Source organism: Gymnogyps californianus, chromosome 3, assembly GCF_018139145.2.
Source record: "Gymnogyps californianus isolate 813 chromosome 3, ASM1813914v2, whole genome shotgun sequence".
In the NCBI taxonomy this organism is placed as follows: Eukaryota; Metazoa; Chordata; class Aves; order Accipitriformes; family Cathartidae; genus Gymnogyps; species Gymnogyps californianus.
This window is the reverse complement of record NC_059473.1, coordinates 92,869,250-92,890,783: the sequence shown is the minus strand read 5'-3', so window position 1 is coordinate 92,890,783 and position 21,534 is coordinate 92,869,250. Positions and strand designations below refer to the sequence as shown.

Here is a 21,534-nt window from a genome sequence, read left to right as displayed (position 1 = left end):
TGCTGGCTCAGCAGGGACGCAAGCAGACTCTGTGTCAGGACTAAAGGTTTTCTCATTGATCTTTAGAGACCACTTTAAAAAAAAACGGGCTTTCACCAATGCCAGTCCAATCTCACATTAATTCAACCTACAAAAGCTTAGCCAAAGCATTTCCAAACGGCACGATGCATGACGTTTACCACTTTCAAAAAGAAAAAATAACCTAAACGAAAAAAAACCAACCACCACAGGAAAAACGCACTACCTGTCAAAGGCATAAAAAACTGGAAACAGGAGAAAGCATCACCGGCAGCTGCGCGCACAAGGGAGGGAAGCGAGAGCGCCTGCCAAAGCCGCAGCGGTAGCGTGCCTCCAGGCGCGCTGGGCGCTGACACCGGGCTCCGCCTGCAGCCTCCGGCCGCAGAGAGCCACCGCGGCCGGGACACCGCCACCGCCACCGCCGCCTCCCCCTGCATTTCTGCCCGGGCACCCGTCCGCCGGCAGTGCCCGGGGCCGGCAGCCCGCCGGGCTCCCCCGTGCCTTCCCCGGGGCCCGACAGCCAGCAGCCCCTCGGGGCGCTCTGCTCCGCGCCTCTCCTCCACCCTTTCGGCCTTTGCAGAGCCTGCAAGCCGGCTCTGACATGCCCAACGCGCGCACGCAGGGACACACGCACACGCAGGCTCTTTCCCCCTTCCCTATGTCAGCCTCCAGCCCAGCGCTGCTAATCTCAGCCTAAAGTGCATCAATCAGAAGGGGCTGCGTGCGTGGTGCGTACGGACAGGCAACGGGGGTCGACCGAGGGGAGGGCAGGGGATTCCCCGCTCCTGCGCGGGCACAGACCTTCAGGGGCGGCTGCAGGGTGCCGGGGTCGGTGACGGGGCAGCTCCTCCGACGGTGACTCTGGCGGTGCCTGCAGCAGCAGCAGCCGCACCCGTCGGACCTGGATAAAGGGAGGAGGAGAAAGGATGAAGCTCCAGGGGCACCTTGTGGAGGGAGCAGCAAGTAGCAGCGGCGGCGAAGGAGGGGCAGAAGCAGCGGCAATAGCTGAGCGCAGAGGAGGCGCCTCGATTACTGTAGCTCCCGATGCGAGGGGTCCGTCTGGGAAGACTTGCCTTCTCCAAGTGGGAAGAGCCTCGTCTCAATCTGCTACTTAATAGAGGGCTGTTCCCAACTCTCAATTTACCCTCGTAAGCGGTTACGAAACTGCAGGGAAGGTGGACTGCTGCCACCGGGTGATATATGCGCTGCTCTGCTCCAGCAAGGAAGGGGGATCCACTTCTGGAAACTGGCGCATACCTCCGCGCATTCCTGCGGCATGAGGCGGGCGGCCGCCGCGGCAGCGCGCCCGGGGGCAGGGGCCCGTCCCGCCGCCCCCTCCCTCCCCTCGGCTTCCCAAACGGGGGGGACACGGGAGGGCAGTGGAAAAACTGAGTCCTCAGGCACGGCTTCGAGGGACGGCGGTGCGGAGGGTGTCCCCGCGCGGGGGTTTCCACGCAGTCCCCGTCCCCGTCGTCCCCCCCCCTCCCCCCGCTGAGGGCCCGCTCGCCCTCCCGGGGCCGGGGCTGATCCCCGGGACAGCCTTGCAGAGGAGCACGGGCAGCCCCGGTGCCGGGGAGCCGGGAGCCTCGGGGGGAAAAGAGAATGTAGTCATCTTGACACAATTCAGGTGTGTCTGGCCTCCACCCTGTGTAGCCTACATGCATTAAACCACCTCCCTCGCCACATAGGGGTTTTGCTTCGAGCACGAAGCGCCGCCGGTGCCGGGCGCCGCCTGCAGCGGAGCGGGCGCGGCTCCCCGGGCAGAGGGGGACGGGGCGCACGACCCCCACAGCCTCCTCCCTCAGGCCCTGCGGGCAAACCCGCGCCCGTGGGCCCTGTCTGAAACCGTGTGCCTTCAAAAGAAACTGCACCTTCCAAAATCGGGCAGCCCGTTGGGCGACAGGCTCCGCGAGGGTCTCCCGCCGCTTGCTCCCGGGAGCCTGCCCGCGGCACCCGGCGTGTCCCGGCCTCTGCAGCGCGCCGTGCCAGAGGGTGACACGGCGGGACACACGGTCCCTTCCCTGCCGGGGGGAGACAGGCCGCCCAGCCGGGGCCAGGCAGGGCTTCCAGGGGCTCCGCGCCTGCCCCAGGGCGGCCGCCGGCTCCGCGCCGCAGCGGGGTCTGCTCCCGCACCCGTGGGGAACGGCACCCCCACTAACGCTCTCGGAAGAGGCTCCTCCGGGATCCCTTCGGGCTAAAATACGGGATGTCACCGTCCCCGCGGAGCGCGTTGCTTCCCGCCCCCTCGGAGCGGGTCGGCAAACTCGGGACGCGGAAAAGAGATCGGCGCGGAGCGGCGGCAAACAGGGAGAGAGAAAAGCTGCCCGTGTCTCACAGCCGCGGCCCCCCTCGTCTCGGTGTCCCCCCCCCCAGCGCCGCGGCACCGCGCCCCCGCCGCCCGCGCCGCGCCGCGCCGGACCGGGGCCATTCGCGGTGCGGGGGCGCCCCCCGGCGGCGGCGGCGGGCAGGGGCGGGCGCGGGGCCGGGCAGGAGCGGCCGACCCACCGACCGTCCGTCCCCCCTGCCAAGGCTTCCGCGGGTCGCCCCGGGGCCACCGCTGTCAGAAAGCAACTTACGACGTGAAGGGACAAGAAGGGAGAGAAGAGAGAGGGAGAGACAGGGGCAGCCCCTCAGTGCGGGGTTGAGGACGCCCTGCTTGGGGAGGTCGGTAAGATTTCAGGGGTCATACCGGCCCCACGCCAGCTTTGTGCACAGAAGTGAGTTGCAGAGCAATCAGGACGAGTTCCAGCCAGGGTGGAAGTGCCTGATAGTGGAGATTAATAGTTTACGGGGGGACGGCTCCTGGGCACTTTTCCGCGGGACTGGGAGATCAAGGACATGTCGACGGGAGGACTTGTGTCTCCTGAGCTGAGTGAGGTTGTCTTCATTTCTGTAATAGACCAGTTATCTGCATGAGAACCCAAACGCTGAAAAGAAAGTGATAACCAGAAGACGTGCGCTGACATTTCCAGACACTTTGGAAGCGAGTCAGCTACTCTTAGGGACATGCCACAGCTTCAGCTGTCTGGTATTGATAAAATGCACTTTCCAAAAGCAATATCTCCTCTGCTGATAAACTTTCAAATACTCTTGACCTATTAACTCCCTTGCCAAGCTGTTGAGTTGGATTTTCTCTTTTGGCATTTTGGCATGAGGAATTTAATTTCTTCCTATCCAGATCTGATACGTGAAAGCAGTATTTCTAAGAAATAGTACTTTTAAAAAATGTTAATTTAATTTCCTGAATGAAGACACCAAGAACACCAGTATAAATGTGGTGTGAACAATAGTTTCGGAAGAATGGACATCAGGGATTACAATGAAATATCCTTCCATAGGAAGTGAATTAATGCAAATGAAGTATTTCTATCACATGTGCACTGCGATGGTATTTTTTTATAATGTACTGTGGATTTTTTCATCATAGGATAACCGAGATTTTATGTTAATAGTTAAAATCAATTAATGCAAATAATGAGGATGGAAAAAAATATGCTTTACTCTACTTAAAAGTTAAATCACTCGGAACAATTATTTTTAAATATTTAAATAATTTGGTACTAAATCTACAACTGGATTTACGTGAGTGGAGACTTTGAAACCAATGGGTCTCTCAGGGGAGCAAGAACCTCATCGATTCTCCCTCATAGACCTAGGTGCTGCTGAGGGGACTATCTCCCATTCCTCTCAGCTGACGAGCTTTGCTTAATTTCTTGGCGTGAAATAAGACTCAGCGCTGGCAAAAGCAAATAATTTGTTGACTCCAAGGGCAGCAGGATTTCATTCTTATCTTTAACTTTTTGTTCTAACCATTCTAACCATGTTCCTCCTAAGATCTTTTACATGTAAAATACACCAGCGAATTGCATTTAGAGTGTGTGCTTCCATACATCACTAATTAAATGGGTTGTTTTTAGGCAGCTCTGTTGCTATGTACATTCATAGTCTGAGTACATAATATGCGGTGCAGAAGGCATTTCTGAAATGCATAAACATTTACTAACACTCTCCTGTCTGCTTGTTTCTTAGACAAGTGTTAAACACATTAAGATCATGCACTCCAGCTCTGCAATTTTCTTTGCTAAGCTGAATAAATTGAAACAGTGACAAATTTAAATACAAAAATCAAGATTTGAATTCATATTTATGCTTTTAATAATATGCCCCATTTCTGCTGTAAGTATGTGACGGTAATAATGCAGGTAACCAGGAATTTCTTAGAAATTTTGAAGTGGTTTTGGGTCTAGAGTAGTTCAAGCTACTTTGTGTTTCTGGCACCTTTTTTTTTGTTTCCTCAGGCTGCATTGCCAGGACAGAATAAAACAGGACATTCTGCATTTCAGCACTGTAAACCTTGAATATCGTTTCCATGTGGATATCACACTAGATTTGGCCTCTGTGACTTCCTGACAGTTAGTTGCATCTGCTTTACATATGAATATGGTAAATGCCGTATTCATATGTATATATGTATTTGAGTATATGTTTTACACAGTGGAAGAATCAAAAAAGGTGTCAGCTCTTTGAACATTAAGCAGTAAATAGATTCAGCATTAAGTGTTGTTATACAGGCAAAACTGTGCTGCTACCAGTGACTTACCTACATCTACCTGGGAAGTACTTTGCTGGTCGGTTTATCACTGCATCTATCACTACAGTGTATCTAAATTAAGCATTGTCTTAGTACAGTCATTTAGGAGGCCCATTTGTTCCTTACAACACAAAGGACGGCCTTTCCAGTGTATTTTTTATTCCCTATTAAATCAGTCATAAAGCTAATATTGCACAGTATTATATCTGCATCCATAAAATGCAGAAGGACAAAATACAGCAAACCACTTCCTCCAGACCCTGCCTTCTCTGAGAGATTTCCAGTCAATGGCATGAGAAGAACTCAGTCTGGAGTTTATTTATTTGGATAATTTCATTTCAGAGCTGGTATTCAGAGAGCAGTACTAGTCTGACCTCTCATAATGAAGAATGGCTTTTTATATTAGAAGTGCTCAGAGAGGACTGGTTCTATCTGAAATCTACTCATTTAGTGGAACGACTATGGAAGCAGCGTCCCTGGAGAGTGTTACAGCCATGAAATAATTATCTACCTCACCAGGTATGTTTTCCTTAGCAACTATTTATTTCTTTAATTTCTTTAACTGATTTTTCCCATCATGTAATGCTTTGAAAGTAAGAAATTATTGTGGCTCCAAATAAGTAGAACTGGAAAAGTAAATAAATCATTCAAAAGCAGAGGTATAAATAGAAAGGAACTGGCCTTTTAATGTGATTTGGGAGTCTTACAAAAGCCAGTTAATTTGTAGGCAGTCATTTTTTAAAAATATCAGATCTTTAATACTAAAATTGGGAAAAATTAGATGCAACGATCTTATAGTCCCTTCCACATATATACACAAATGTGGTTTATATTAAAACATTCCTAAATTAAGTTGCTTTGTTTCAAAGAAGCTTGTTCGTTATTTCTCAACAGAATCCTGATCTATTCAGGAAGCATTCTCCAATGAAGCCAGTACAAATCTTGCTCGACTGAAGAGGGCAAGAAAAGAAATTAACTGAGGACAGTGACCCTGTACATTTCTCAGGTATCACATTATGTCTTAACGCAATCGTTCCTGTCACAGCAATGGACTAGCCACAAACACTTGCGGATGCAGGTCTAAGCATTCTTCTTCTCCATGTGGCTGAGAGGTCCCCAGTGAAAGAAAGATGATCTACTGAGGAAACATAGCGTTTTAAAAAATCAAAACACTTCTTTTAAAAATCACTAGGCACTAGCTGCTACTTGCAGAACATTATAATACAGTGTTCTCTGAGTACCTAATTGGATTCAACATATGATGAGAGGTTAATAGCCATGGGTTCCCCTACATTTGGTAATGCTTCAACTGTTTCAATGTAATTACTCCCTACAAAGAAGCACACAATATTAATCAGCAACAAAGTCTGAAATGGTGCGGTGCCAAGCTCTGAATAGGAACATTTTGCTAATTCTTCTTAGTACTTCTATATCAAAAAATATCAATGTATATTGTGACAGCAGGGTCTGTGTAGGTGGTAGGTAGGCTTATGGAGAAGATAAGATTGTGCCTGAATGGACAAGGTATTCAAAGGTATTGAAAGTTCACGCTGCGTTAGCTAATGAGTGACCTGATCCCATTGTTGCAGACAGTGGAATATTTAATGATAGTGGGGGAATTTTAAGACCGAATACCTTGTCAGTAGGCCAACTGCTGATGCTGTCCTTCTCTCCCCCACAGGCACAAAAGGCACTGAGTACGGAGGGATGCTGCGATTCCCCTGACTGAGGAGCAGGTCAGAGGGAAACTATCAAGGGGGAATATTCAGCTGCTGCTGCGCTCTCTCCCGATACGCATCTTTCCAAGAAGGTTTAGAAGATGTCAAGGTCAGCCTCAAACTTCCTGTCAGTTCAGCAGGACAAACATTCAAAAGCTTAAACATTCTAACAAGCAAATCTGATACAAATGCACAGAACCATAATAAATGAGGCTGGAAAAGATCCTGAGAGGCCATTTAGTTTATCCCCCATTATTTAAAGTACGCCAGGACTTCAAAGAGAAATCCTCCATACCATACTTAGTACTAACAGCATACTTTGGGGACCTGTTTCCTAGTGGCTGACAATAGATAATAACTTGCTTTAGGTGAGTTGCATGTTGTCCATAGTTGGACTGTGACCACAGAAGTCAGAAATAAGTTGGATCAACAGAGTAAAAGTCTACTCTGAAGCAAAAGGAAAAATGATTTAGGAAAAAAAAAAACCAAAACCCTACACCAGAGAAACCTGTATCTTTGGATGATTCCACAAAAATAGTCTCAGTTTAGTATGAAAAATTGTTTGCTTAACTGGCCTCTCTGCAAACTCTCAGCCTGAGAGCAAAGAACCAGGACTGGGAGATTCCTTCCTGCATGTGACTGCCAGAGGTACAGACCCCATCAGTCTTGCTAAAAACCCTTTTGCTGTAATTTTTTGACCATTTCTAAACTTTAGGAGAGATGGACTCCATGGTCATCATCATCCCTGCTCCCCTCTCCCCCCACCTTCCCAATCTCAGTGCCTTGATATCCAGACTGGCAGGTTGTGGCATTCACCACAGCTCTTTCCTCTCCAAAAGAAAGAGCACAAGAGGCAAAACTTGGGCAAGGACACGGCCAGGGAATACACCAGTCCCAAGGAGCTGGATAGCCCAGGTTATATATACTTCCATGAGACCTATGGGGCTCTCGTCTGCATGTCACCTATCACAGGTGTTGATGGACAGACGGAAATTTTGAGGTTTTGTGGAAAAAGAGTCAGGCAAGAGCTTAGCTCGCAGGCACTAAAAGCACTGCCTAGGTATCAACTGTCAGGACATTTATGAACTCCACGTGAGCTAACTTTAAACAAGAAAATTGTTTCTTTTGCACAAGTCATAACTGGCTAGTGACTAAAGGGGAAAATACACAGAGCAAAACAATGCAGATTTAAACTGACATTTCTTAATGCAGCCTTGTGGCTGCTGATTCCCAATATGTTGAATGCTGACAGTTCCAAATACCAGAACATAAGATTTATTTGGATTATAAATAGATGTTGCCCTGTGCTTCAGTATCAGAAGCACTCTGTTGTGTAAACAGAAAACTATTGGGTTTTGTTTCTACTTTTAAAGGTTACTTGAAAGCTCCTACCCACTCTTTGCTGACAGCCTTTTTCACTTGTTGGAGTTCAGTGTCTCTCTTGTGTATCAACACCTCTACAGCCTGCAGAGAGGCTTCACAGGAAGCTGTTAAAATGTCTCCTCTCATATGCCCTTTCCTCCGCACTCTTGGATGCTTTCCAGCTGGCCTCGCTACTCTGTTAGTTTTTAGCCACCCCAGTTTATTGAACGTGTCTTGGTTTTGGCGTTGCCCTGATTTCTGTTATAACGTATTCTTCTCTGGAGAAATGTGTTTGCTACTAGCTCCAGTATCTCTTATTTGTTTAAAAAAAAAAAAAAAAAGTATTAAAAAAATCCTCTGCTTGGGATTTTTAAACAAATAGTTTTTCAAGCACAAATTACACTCTGAAACACCACCCAGGTTCTTTTCATCCTTTGCTATTGCATTTTCTAGAGTGTAAATGTTCAGCTGGTAAATCTGACCTGTTGCTCCTTTACCCTCTGCCCAGTGCTCTTTGAAACATATTTAGGTGATGTGCTGCTTAAGGCACATCACAACATGGGGCTTCACTACATCATGATCTTCTTCCCCAGTTAAGAACAGCAGCAGCCGCAAGATGAGGTCCCTTTCTTTATGCTAGGAGTAGCCGTTGGGACCTTATTTACTAATAAAAACTACAGAATCTGCTTCTCTAACCTCCAGAGAAGCCGAGAAGGCAGACAGGCACTGTGCTTCTTGACACATGCCCCACCATCGCAGGCTTTAGAACATCGGCTGCACCCATTGCTCTGTCCTGCATGGTCACCTCAGGTAGCATTTGGCTCTGGGTTAAGATACATTTAGTTGCCTGCATGTGAGCCCAGCATCTAAACTTCTGCAATGGCTGATGAAGATCTAGTTAATGAACTCAGCGGTGCCTGAGCAGTTTGGCCAGCCACCATCCCCGGGGCTTGGCTCAGCTGCTTTCACATTGGGCTCTAGAGCCATTTGAGTGCCCCACAGCATCTGAGACCTCTTGTGGAGCTGCCAGCTACAGCCCAGGACCCATATACGCTGGCATATCTCAAACTGTACTAGACCACTTTGGAGGCAGAGGCAAGCCACCAGTGCTGTTTTGGGTGCCACAGACATCCCGCTAGGCCCCCAGCTGCTCTAACACAAGGGTGCGAGTCTCCTGCAGGTCCTCTGGTGTGTTTGCCAGCCCCAAGCAAATGCCTCAAATATAGCCTGAGATGGTGCTAGACACCCAAGTTTAGGCAACCAGATTGAACACTTTTTCTTTTCATCTCTGGTATTTTTGCCAGCCAAGTCTTCTGCTGGTGCCAAACTTTGTAGTCTGCTCATGTAAATACCTATTTACTGAGGACCAGAATGAGACCAGCAAATGTGCCTGATGTTGATCAAAAGATGTTTAGAGGGTAGTGATTTCCAGTCTCTACCCATCTGCTTTTGGATCTGAGACCTGAACAGAGACGTAAAGGTTGTGACAGAGGTTCCTGCCTAACTCTGTAAAATATATCATATGCAGCTTTTACTGCCTAGCCATACAATTGGTGTCTCTCCTGCACAACTCCCAAGTTTTATGACTTCCTTTCAGAAACTGCATTTACACCCCATAATTAATTAAGCTGGGGTAACCAAAAGTTGTGATTCCCCTCTTCTTTTCCCAGAAATCTGGCCATACACTTGAGTACTATTTCCAGAAATAATAAAATCTTTTCTTGTTGTTGTTGTTGTTTTGTTGTTGTAAGATTTTTTTCTATTTTATGATTTTAATAGAAGAGAATTTCTTGGTATTGCTTTTCTAAAAAATCAGGCTATTTATGTAAATGTCTGAGTATGGATTGAGGAGTCTAAGTTTAGGCACTTATTTCTGAAAATCTCAGCCAAAGGGAGAAGGTGTACTAACCTCCCAGTGCACTGCGCTCCAGCACAGTGGTCCCAGTGCAATGCTCCACACATAGCACATATTAGCACACCGCACTATATTTAGCAAAATGTGCCCTACTGCTCCTAAGAGATGACTGAATAAACCTTGATAACAAAGTTGGCCTGGCTCCTTTGGGACTTGTAACTTCCCACTGAGCAACAGAGATCATTAAAATGTTTTAATTATATAATTCCCTTTTGCATAGTGTTATGATAGATAAGATTGCATGTGTGTGTCAGCCTTTCCATTATAAACTTCAGGTCCCAGGGCATTAGTCATCCAGAGTAAGTGCCCATGTTGAGATGAAACAATGTGGAACCATTTTGATATTAAATAAACATATATAACTCAATTAGTTAAAGAACACATTCGTAGCTTAAAGGTCCTGATGGAATCACAAACTCCTCCTTGCACCACTGCAGGAACAGAAGCTGCTCACAGTTATTGGGAACAAACTGTCTCAACAGGTGAGACAAGCTCTAGCAGCACCAAATCTCCCTGTCTCCCTTTTATTCCAAAAAGCATCTCTGAATATCTATGCATAATGTTACAGTCACATTGATGAGAATGATACCAGGAGATTTGCATAGAAACTCTTAAAGGAATTTTGAGCAGATCACATACTTAAGGTCCTGCACAGCCCAGATTTCTTGGTTAAAAGGGAAAACTTCTGTGGAAAATGAAAGACAGCCATCTACAAGTATTTAATTTTTTTTTTTTCAGATATTGTTAAAACTGGACGAACAAACTTATGTCTCTTTTGGCTCTGAGAAGTTCTCTACAAAATTTTTAACCCAAAGAAATTAAGAGACAGTTCAAGTTGTTTCTGGATCCTTGTGGCAGCTGAAACACTTTTGGATTAGCACATAGAAAGTATCTCAATTGAACACCTTACTGTTCTTTTCAAGGAAAACATTCTGCTGCTGCTCCTGGTGAAATCACAAGGAACTGCATCTCCAGGTGAACTTCACAGACAGCCTCAAGAAGGGAGTTATTCCTCGATACACCTCTAATGGTAAGGATACCATTTTATTAGACTGACATATCACAAGACACTCTAGTCCTCTCTTATTTTACACCTCCGTTAGCAGTCAAATGCATGTTGCTCGCAGAGGAAAAACAGCACCTATGCTGCAATATGCTTTTAAAGCAATACTGTGACCTTGTTCGTTTCATGCTTAGTTTGTAACAATTCTATTTAGGAAGCCTTAATTTAGGTAACTCTAAACCTCCAAGCCTCCTGTGGTCTTTTCTATTGTAGCTCCTTCCATGTTCTGGTATATATAAAGCTTAAATATTACTGGATCTTACTTGATCATCCCTTTCCAACTTATTTCCATGCCCACCAGACAGCATCTTGCCTTTTCTGCAGCCAGCAAAGACCCAACAAGACAAGGGACAGGCTGTTTCACCAATGAAAATACCAAAGCTGGTAATATAACAATAAAACAATAAAACAATAAAATGCTGGGGAGGGAGAGGAAATAAAAAAATGACATGCACCGCATAAACCAGACAGAGGAGAGGGAAGATCCTTATGTTTCATAAAGTTCAGACTGGTGGATTGGGAACTCAAAGAAAGAAACACATTAGCAAAGGACAAATTCATCCCTCTCTGGCAGTTTTGTCTAGGACATAGCAGGCTATATGCAATGGGAGTGAATACTTTGTGAGCTGAGTGAACTGCATACAGATACTGGTATTCCCTGAGGAGCTAAAACCAGGACTGCCTGACTGGGCACTAAGTGGGATAACACCCTTCTGTCAAGTACCTCCCCAGCTCCTGCGAGGGAATTTGGCTTGTCACAACATTTATAAACAGGAATCCCAGCCAATTACCTTTTTTTTGCAAGGACGTATCTTTTTCAGAAAACAGATACAAGTGTGCTTTAGCTTTACATGTGTTTCAGGGAAGCCTGATCAGTCAGTCTAATAGAAAACCTGTGAATAATAAGAGTAACTCTTGAGAAATATTGAGACAAGAACAGAACATATATCACAGACTGTATGCGCTGCCCACCGAGTTTGAAGACTTGAATACTCACATTCAGAAAAACTACAGTACAGCCAAGGGATTCTCCTCAGATTGTGTTTCTGGACAATTAACCCATTATGTAAGCCATTATTTTTACAGCAGAACTGACTGAGTACTGAAAAAATAAGTGGAAAGGCTCAGGCAAGTTAGACTAGAGAAGGTGGTGTTATTATTAAAAGGAACTTCTTTTAAAAAATAATTGCACAAGCATGCACATGAAAAGATACGTTCGTTCTGACTTACTCATCCCCTAAATACCTTACTTAGGGTCAAGTCAGGTTGATCAGATGATTGATTTTGTCTTTGAAAGTCTGATTCACTCTAGCAGCTATGAAGGTCAGCCTCCAGCTCTTTGATATGTAACAGAATTGGGAAAGAATGGGAGAGTAAGGAAGGACAGCTTGATATGAAAGATGCCAAAAAAAATTCATCATGCTTTCTCATAGTTTGGAGCAGGGATAGCCAAGGTGAGCAACATTAGAAAAGTGGTATTTTTACTCTGGGATCTGGAAAAAGAAAAAAAGTACAGATAAGATCATACAGTTAGACATCTCCCTGGTGTTTTCTTTTTACTTCTGAGAGTTTCTGAACTTTTTCATGGTGCCTTTTAGGAAGCCAGTGCTGTGATACTGTGTATTATTAGTCCTCAGACTTTTACTGAGATAATTTTTGTGTGTGTCAGGCTAATTGGATCTCTACATGTATTCAGCAGCCAAGAAAATATAGCCCAGGGCACAGTTCTAAGAGCAGATAGTTCTGAGCTACCTTCCCAATGGAGAAAGTAAAACATGGACTGTACATCTGGAGTCTCAGAAAGGATTGTGTAACCTAGAACTGCAGTACTGAGGATTTAATTTTTGTCTGTTTCATCTGTCTGATTATTGTTTGAAGTCATTTCTTTTACAGTAGCATGAACAATTTTTTTTCATTCTGCCAAAGCTGGCACACTACTAAGCTTTCTTTTTTAACCTTAAAACCATATAAGTTTAAAAGCTTAACTAATGAAAAATAGGGTGGCAAGGGAAGTGAAGAGATGAAGAACTCATGGCCTATCTAGCAGAGAATGTCCCCCATATTTCTGGGGTGACATTTAGAACAATCCAGCTCAGTGGAAGCCAGGACAGCATTCCCATGTCCTCAGCTCCAGGAGGCTTTCCCATCCTTTAAAGCAAAATATAAAAAAATCATAGCTACCATTTCTAATAACAGTAACTGAAAAATAAATTTTACAGTTTACTGAAAAAAAAAAACTGAAACAGAAAATAAAGTTTACATGAAATCTCTTTGGGGGAAAAATAGCATGTCTATTGCCTAAACACAAATCAAAAGTAGGACTGCAGTAAGGTAGCAATATTGTACATCAGTATAATACCTAACTCCAGAAAATATTGATTTAAGGATGGTAATTAAGCACTAAAGTAACAGAATCAGACAAGAAAAGCACACAATTTGAGGGTGTTAACTGCTAGCTGTCTATGACTTCATATTAATGACAATTTTATTTTTTAAAATTTATCATTTTTGCACATTAGCAAGGAGTAATAGATGTTGCTTATTTTATTTTCTTATACTCATAAAATACCCATACGGAGATTGAAGGTGAGATCTTCAGGTACTTCCAAAGACTTTCCGTTAATTTTAGCCCTAGAAAAGATGCATAGCTCTCTTTTTGCATTTTCCTAGAGAAAGACAGTACAGGCAGTATAGGCACCTAGTTTACACCTTCTGGCAGCTTGTGATGTGGACATGCCTGCAACAAATTACACATATAGACTGAACAGTAGATGGGAATTTCGCTGTCAGCTTTGTCATGCGGTCCCAGAAAATGGTGCTGAGCAGCTGACTGTGGGTTTTTGTTTGGCTTCATCCTCCTGCTGCTCCTGCAGCAGAAAAAATCCAGAGGCGCTGGCAGACCCACGGCTTGCGCACGCCACCCCGTGAGCGCCCGGCAGCAGCACCCCGCAGCCCTGGCAATGCCAGCCGCTCTCCCGCCTGCCTCCAGCTGCAGACTCCAGGGATACGTTTTGGGGTTACTAGACCAACCTCTGCCAGAACAATTTTTTGTCATTTGGTATTCATTTAAATAACATTTCAAGGCTCTGCCTATAAATACTGATCGCTTTGTAGTACTAAGCTCTTTTTCCTAGCTTGCATTTACCCCACACGCCCTCCCACCAGGGCTGCTGCCTGCAAGCACAGCTCACAAGCTGCCGCCGTTCCTGAGACAGCGGGCTCTGACATGCGGTTGATTACGAGAACAAGAACGGCTGCAGGGTCTGCTTCGGTTGCACACAGAAATGCACATTTACTGCCTAGCTCATCACAGGATTTTTATAATTTAGACTATTTAAACAATTGTCCTTCTTTCAATATTCTTCATAATTCCTGCTGGTGGGAAAGGATGTGGGCTTTTTAAAGATTTTGATCTTTCCTTATGCTGCCTTCCAGATGCCCACCACTTGGTCCACATCTTGGTAGTAACCCTGGGCACACGGCAGCAGCAGAAGCCTTACCAGTGTCACAGAGAGCAGACTGATTCCTTCACATGCTGTGAAGTATAGTTCACTGCGCTGTGAGGTTTCTCTTCCTTGTAGGCATCAATCTTCACCTCAAGATAAGCTGTACCCCATTTCCCAAACCTTCTTCTGAGACATCCATCCAGGCAGTTCTTACTCTTTTAGTCATGCAGTTGGCCAAACCCACCTATGCAGAGAGACTACCACTGAGGGGTATTCCCCCACTCTCATTTTTTAAGATTTTTGGTTCTACTAGAGAGTTCAGAGTACACTGGCCCTTCTATTCCAGTTTGCCTCAAGTTTAAAAAGCATACTCTGGTTCTCCAGGATAGCAATGAAAAATTCTAAGCAAACTTAATCCACAAGAGGCTTAAAATAGTACTGTAGTGGGAAGCTAGATTTTTGCGCTCATTTTCACATTTTGGAAAACCCACTGTTTCTTTGAGAAGAGAAACAAAAGGATTATTTTGATGGAATTTTTTTTTTTTTTTAGAAGCTCTGTTAGTTACAGAGTCAACACCAGACTTTCAGCATAACAACCCACAAGTAGCAACTTGACAGGAAGGCTACAAAGGCACAAATTGTGTTAGGAACATTAAACCTAACCAGAGATGCACAGCTACCACTGGTTCCCAGAGATGTTCTTCCCCAGTGATTGCAATAGTCAAGCTAGTAAGAGGCGTCAGGGTAGCTTACAAGTGATTCTCGTACTCACCAACTTAAAGATGCTTCCTAGAAGCAGTTTTCATAGAGCAGGCATTTTCACTGACAGCACTAGCTGCTTCGGATATAAGGCTGGTTCCTAAATACATGATAGAAGCTAATAGTTATTACTGGGTATCCCTGCCCAATTCTAAACCACAATCAAATTCTTCTCCCCCCTAACACGGATGGATCTCCAGTTGCATTCATTTGTGGTTGTCAGTGTCATAGCAAGCTGATAAACACCACCTCAGCCACCGAAAGAGGACGACTTTGGAAAGGATCACGATCAAACCATTAGCTTTATCAGCCATTTGTTGTGTCTCTACATACGCAGAGAGCTGTCATACAGTCCTGCTGGTGAAACATAGCAGGTGAGCACTCCTTAACCATGTTATTGCTAAGGCACATAACATAGCTTAATGCACATCGCTCAAATTGCTGCCAGAAAGTTTGGAGTGACCCAGTAGAAATGACATTGGAGCAGAGCTGACAGCTCTCCCAGAAACTGTAGCGTTGACTGAGCTTTAGAAGCAGCAGGTACTGACACCCTGACACGAAGGAGTAGCAGCAACCTAAAACTCAGCCATGCCTACAGCTTTTGCCTCATTTTCTGCGAGAGGTCTTAACGTAAGACATTGAAAGATACCTGCTTTAAGTTTGTAAAATTTGTGGTCGTCTAGGTGGAAGCAGTCAAGTGCAATTGTGGCTTCCTTTAGCGCTGTGTTACAGGAAAGCTAACAACCATCCTTTAAACACACGTATTCCTGTATCCCAGAAGAAGAAAGACACTCTTCAGAGAAAAGAGAGTGAAACCCTGGAGCAGGTTGCAGAGAGGCTGTAGAATCTCCATCCTTGGAGATACTCCCTGTGTGACTGTCCAAGGCCCTCGGCAACCCAACATAGCCCTGAAGTGGCACTGCTCTAAGCAGAAGATTGGACCAATTGACCTTCAGAGGTCCCTCCCAACCCAAACTATGCTACAATTGTTTGAATCCTAATCCACTTAACCCGGTGTGTGCTTATGAACTAGATCTGCTCCTACCCTACAGACATGGAGCAGTCCTATTCTCAAACTACAGAAGAGTACAATTCGTAGAGACAGAAGGCAGTCTCTCTAAGCATTTAGCCTATCCTCAAAGTTAGAGAGTGTGCCGGAGAAATCCTTCCAAAAGAGCATTAAAAACTGACAAAAATTATTAATATGAATTTGGAGCTTTTATAAGCACTGCCTTCAGTATCTTCAGTATTTCTGGCTTAATAGGGTCCAGTTCAGCCTAGATCAAATTAGCAGTCAACTGCCAGAGTATTTGCCTAATTAACAGTCACTGTAAACCTTACCAATAGAGAAATTCTAGCACTGCACTAGTACAGTTAATTGTGCCCCCCACACTTATTGTGCCCCTCCTCCACTTCACTATTTGCTCTAGAACACCCTCAAATTCTCTAGTAACCTTTTTTTCTTATTTTATGCTAAAGAACTGATTGCTTTATTTACACTACTGAGAACAAGCTGGCTTTAGCCACTCAAAACGTGAGGCAATGTTGGAAGATTACCAAGTCTTAATCATGATTAACATATATATGTTGATTTCATGGGCAGCAAGATAAATACATGACCACTTGCTAATCATATTTGCATGTGTAGAAATCTTCATTCTTTTCAGGAAATATGATGTTCCATTAAGCTGTAACAGAGAAAAGCCACTGGAAAAAAAAAAAAAATCTATTAGATGAAGGTGCTGAGTTCAACTGAGACTACTTCTAAGCCCCTGAAGCTGCAGAGGACAGTGTTACCACGTCTACATAGTAAAACCTGTCACCTTTGGATGGTGATCAGGAATCAGATTCCTCTATTTCTAGATATATTACAGTCCACTTCCAGCAGCTGACAGCAAAGATACAGCATAATCAAGTCCTCAACATTCATTTCCACACAGGTTTAATCTAATCCTAATCATTTATTGTAAGATTAATTTGCTCCACTAAACCAAGCAGAGGGAAATCCTATAATAAAGACAAGATATCACTTTCTCATAGGGATTCAGGGTATTTAACCCACCTTTGAAGTACTAACATAAACCATACACATACAAAGAAGAGAGGCTCACAATTCAAAGCTCTGCATACTGATCAACTCAACGTACATTTACTGGAAGTAAAAAGCACTTGAATGTAGAACACATGATACAGCCCAGACCACCACAACACAACGTAAAAACTGCTTTATTGATTGCAGTTAACATGTCACAATTAAATTATGATTCCAAGCATTAAGCCAGCTGCTTATAAGCTGCCATCGTAGTCACATGGAATTGGACGAAGAGATGCTAGCCACTGAGGCATCCTGAACTGGAATCATTTCTGCTTCTTGGGCATTGAAGCGACAAGCAGCTCGTAAACAACATAGGCTGTTCCTGAATTAAGAGACAGAGAAGACATTTTCAGAATAGTAAACAGAATTCCTTTCAAGTCAGCTTTACTTTCCCAGTTTGTTCCAGAAGAAATATTGACAATAAGCAGTTGCAATTCAGACACAACACATTTCCATAGCCACATCTCAACGATTTTTTATTTCTGGCAATTCATATTTTAGAGAAAAAAATCCTTAAATAAAGAAACAGAAAAAAAGAAGGGGGAGAGGCATGTTTCTGGAACCTACACAGATGATCATAAAGTAACGGTTATTTATCTTTAAAGTAACTGAACTGAAAATCCATTAGATCAACATATTTAAGTTAAAGGCTACTACAAAATTATTTAACAAGCAACATAAAGGTTAAATATATACAGCATCATGAAGCTTGGATATATTCTGCTGGTTTTCACAGCATGTGAAACCTCAGCACATCAACTATCACCTAGCACTAAAAGGTCAGGCTAGTGAGAAAACTGGTATATGTATGTGCTATAATTACATTTTACTCCTTTTCAGAATAAGCTTTCTAAGTAGTTCTAGTTTTCTCTAACACCATACATGAATTCTGAAGGAGTATTCAGCCCATAGTACTATCAGTCATGGGGAAAAAGGGCCATCTGAAAAGCTAAACTTGAGAAAGCACAAATAAATATATAGTACATCCAAATGTTTTTTTTCCCCCCCTCTCTACATGCATTTTGCATGTTCTAAAGAACAGACTGAAGGAACTGTGTAACTAATTTACAGAAGAAACACCTGTCATGTTGGAGACTGTACCAAAGAAAAAGTATTTTAATATTAGCACATTGGAAATTGTACCAAAGCATAAATATTTTAGTATTAACCTTACCAAAAACTGTAATACCCATGGTGACTCTATACAACAGATTATCCATTACACCACCTTTAAGATACACTGGGATGCCATTATCCTCCTAATGGAAACAAGTGACAAAAAGAAACTATTTAAATACAGTTCTTGCAATATTGTGTTAATATAACTAGAACTACCCAGAACAAGAATTGCTTCCCCAAATTATCTCCCCAACTCCCAAAAGACATTGAACCTTATTTAGATTCCGCTTTGTCTTTCAAGCTTTCACTCTGGTATCAGCTGATCACTCACTAGGGAAGTATAGTAAACGATGTGCACATTTATTTCTAAAGCAGTGATTGGCAGATGCCTAAACACTTCTGACACCCGTTGCCAGCCCCCTCGGGTGTACAGGATATGATTACCATCCCTAGAAACTTCCCATCCGTCTCCAGCAGAGTCAATCCCTGCTATAGGGAGTGACAAGGGGAGGAGCCTCTACTGCCACTTGGTGTCATACAGGAAATTGTTTTGCTCCACCTGAAGTAAAACTCCTAGACACCAGATCCACATGATCTTTACCCTTGTCAGCAAGTTCACGCTGCTCTGGAATTCAAGCCGGCCTCCAGTGCTGGTGACCCGCAACCCAGCCCAGCTTCACTTGCTGCCCCACAAGAAAGGAATGGGAGGAGGAAGAGATACACCTGGAGATCTCCGCCAGCAGAAACAGAACCTCTGACCTCACCCATCACCAACATCCCACTTCCCTGGGCTCGCAGTGAACACTGTGCTCCTTAGGCAGGGTCCCAACAAGACTGGCTTCCTCTTTCAGGGGAAACGAAAGCAACAGGACACAAAAACTATTAAACTGGGGCTTCTAACATACTTTTTCCTGTTCATATCGCTGAAGCCCAGTCTACTCTGTCCTCAGTATGAAGCTACTGCTCCACGTTATGGCTCACAGTTGGGCATATGCTCGTGAACAGCCACTGCTTTGGCATTTGAAGAACCACTAGTTCTCACTAGGTGGCCCAATCGATCAAGAAGAGAGTAATTCAGACATTATTTTTAAAGATTCAATAATTTTCTAGGAGTGAATCCAATCCCTTAAGACCTTTACTGTTTTCATAACTGACAAGTATAATAATACCACATCCTCATTAAGAATTATGGGGCTCATCTATGAGCTATTGGATACAGCTGTAAGATTGCAGGTTTAACTTTTCACTGTACTTCTGTTCTCTCACTTGCTGTTTTTCTCTATTTGTTCTTAGGACCTACTGCCCCATCTCCTCTCATTTCAGAGTACTTTATCTTCGTACAGTACCTACTACTCATAAGAAACTCGGGTACAAATCATTTCACAGGGTCACAAACCCTAGAGTCAGCAAGTGAAGTATGCATGTACAAATACTCTTAATCTCTGTAGAAAATAACTGCTGATTTCAAACACTGTAGTCATACACCTAATTTCAAGAGCTCACCTCAGATGTAAAGAGGACTTTCACCAGTTCTTTACAAACAAAACATATGTAATTATGATCTACTAAAACCTTGTTATTCTACTAACATTATTCTACTATCAGTGCTCACTCAATACCTGAAAAAGCTTCTGCTTCTCAGGAACTCTGTTTTCAAACTGCCTACGTGAAGCAGTGCTTATGGTCCTCTGGGAAATTTGGCGAAGACCCTGAAATAAAAGATAAACAGTGTTTTAAAAACAGTGAAATTTTTCAGCTATATCCACACTGGGTAGAAATAGTTTCTTTTAAAAGTAAGATAGAAGTGGGAGGGACAGGAAGAAAGCAAAGTCTTTAAAAACAAACAAACAAACAAACAAACAAAACTTCACCAAAACCCACTGGTTTTGAATTCAGTCAATCTTTCAACAGACTACGTAAAGGACCGATTGGTTATGTAAAAAGCAAAAACCTCGGGAAGATTACTTTCAGTAAGACACAACAGATTTATGGATCTGCAGCATAACCTTCATAATTAGCATCCTTTTAGGGGAAATCTTGACCTCTGCCCCTTAGATCTCAGTTTTAGGCACCATTTACTGTGTCTGACTCTAGCGATAGGGACAATAATATTTAAGACAAACACGTTTCTGCAGACAAGGATCTTCTGTCATAGCTGCAGTTCACCTGCTAGCCACCAGCACAGGAGCTGGTGAAGGCACCCCCTCACACATACAGTTTAAAGACATCCTGCTGTGTCCTAAGCTAGAATCTGTTTCCATAGTCAGATCATATAAGTGCTCGTTAGCACAGGTCAGGCCACCAGAACCAACGATCTATAATTCTTCCAATGGCTCAAAGTCTGCCTCCGCTAACATGTCAAGTCTCAAAGCTAAAAGCCAGCTGTACCACTAAGCTGCCAGCAGTTTCCTTCAAGCAACATTCATAACATTGATCCTCCTCCGCAAAATTACCACCACTAAAAATGCAGCCGCGGGGCAAACATCCAGATGATGCCGGCTGCGAGTAACACAACAACACACCTCCTCCCCTCACCCACCCCAAATAAACACACTATAAAATTTATCTCCTTAGAGACGGACTAAGCGTACCCTCGACCCACTGACTCAACTCCCACCCCTTCAAGTACCCACAGCTCAGCACTAGGTGGAGCGAGTGGGCCAGGACCTCAAATGTAACACTTCCCCCCCCCGCCCCGCCCTGCCCCAAAGCAGCTCCTTCAGCAGCAACCGGCATTAGCGCGGCCGGCAGGGAGGTCACCAGGCGGCCGGGTCCCGCAGCCCGGGCGGGCACCCGGGAGGGCGCCGACAGCCCCTGAGGGAGCCAGCCCGCCCACACACACCCCCGCCCCGCCGCGCCCCGCCAGGCTCGGCAGCCCCGCGGCGGGCTGACACAGCGGCAGCCGCGGCGGTCGCGGGCTGCTCCCCCGGCCCGGCCAGGCCCTGCCCAGCCCGGCCCTGCCCAGCCCGGCCCGGCCCGGCGGCCTCACCAGCAGGTTCCGCCACATCGCGGCTCTTGGTCCCATCACCTCCCGCCGGCAACAAGGGCAGCGGAAGCGGAAGCAGCTCCCCCGCCCCCACCGATGGTACCACAGAGGCAGCCGCGCGGCGCGCCCAGAGCGCCGCCGCAAAAGCCTACAGCGCCGCCCCGCCTCGCCAGTCGCGTCAGCCCTCCCGGCGGGGGGCGTGGGAGGGTGCGGCAGAAGATGGCGGCGGCGGCGGCGGGTCGGGCTGCTGCGCAGGGGCTCGGGCAGGAGCGGGCCGGTGCGGGAGCGCGCCCCGGCTGTTTCCAGGCTGGCCTAAAAAAGGCTGTTCCCCTCCTCACGCTCCCACGACAGTCTTTCCCCAGTAAAACAACGTCGGCGGGCGGCGCCGCAGCGCAGAAGGGTCCCCGCCCTGAGGTGGGGGAGGCAGCGGGAGGGGGCCGCTACGCGAGGAGCCGTCTCCGG

General features: G+C 45.3%; 2 protein-coding genes across 6 annotated transcripts in view; both read right to left on the bottom strand.

Moving 5' to 3' along the window:
- COL12A1 (collagen type XII alpha 1 chain) overlaps positions 1–1,028 on the bottom strand; it is a 106,983-nt gene extending 105,955 nt beyond the window's left edge. For 4 of the 5 annotated variants that reach the window (XM_050895172.1, XM_050895177.1, XM_050895174.1 and 1 more), the window contains exon 1: positions 820–1,028. The gene's annotated coding sequence lies outside the window, so the exon portion shown is untranslated. The remainder of the gene's footprint in view (positions 1–819) is intronic. The other variant, XM_050895173.1, reaches the window with a different exon arrangement.
- Positions 1,029–17,082: 16,054 nt separating this feature from the next.
- On the bottom strand, positions 17,083–21,127 carry LOC127014740 (cytochrome c oxidase subunit 7A2, mitochondrial). The gene is made up of 4 exons (XM_050894279.1): positions 21,076–21,127; positions 19,706–19,795; positions 18,142–18,226; positions 17,083–17,289 (listed from the first exon to the last, which is right to left on the bottom strand). Exons 1-4 carry the CDS (start codon positions 21,109–21,111, stop codon positions 17,231–17,233), a joined length of 270 nt encoding a protein of 89 aa, XP_050750236.1. The 5' UTR covers positions 21,112–21,127; the 3' UTR covers positions 17,083–17,230.
- Between the last annotated feature and the right edge of the window lie 407 nt (positions 21,128–21,534).

Coding starts and splice junctions, on each gene's coding strand:
- LOC127014740 (XM_050894279.1), bottom strand. CDS start 21,111: ATGGGACCAAGAGCCGCGATGTGGCGGAACCTGCTG. Junction 18,227..19,705: donor AGAAGCAGAAGCTTTTTCAG/GTATTGAGTGAG, acceptor TGTTTCCATTAG/GAGGATAATGGCATCCCAGT. Junction 17,290..18,141: donor CATGGGTATTACAGTTTTTG/GTAAGGTTAATA, acceptor CTCTTAATTCAG/GAACAGCCTATGTTGTTTAC.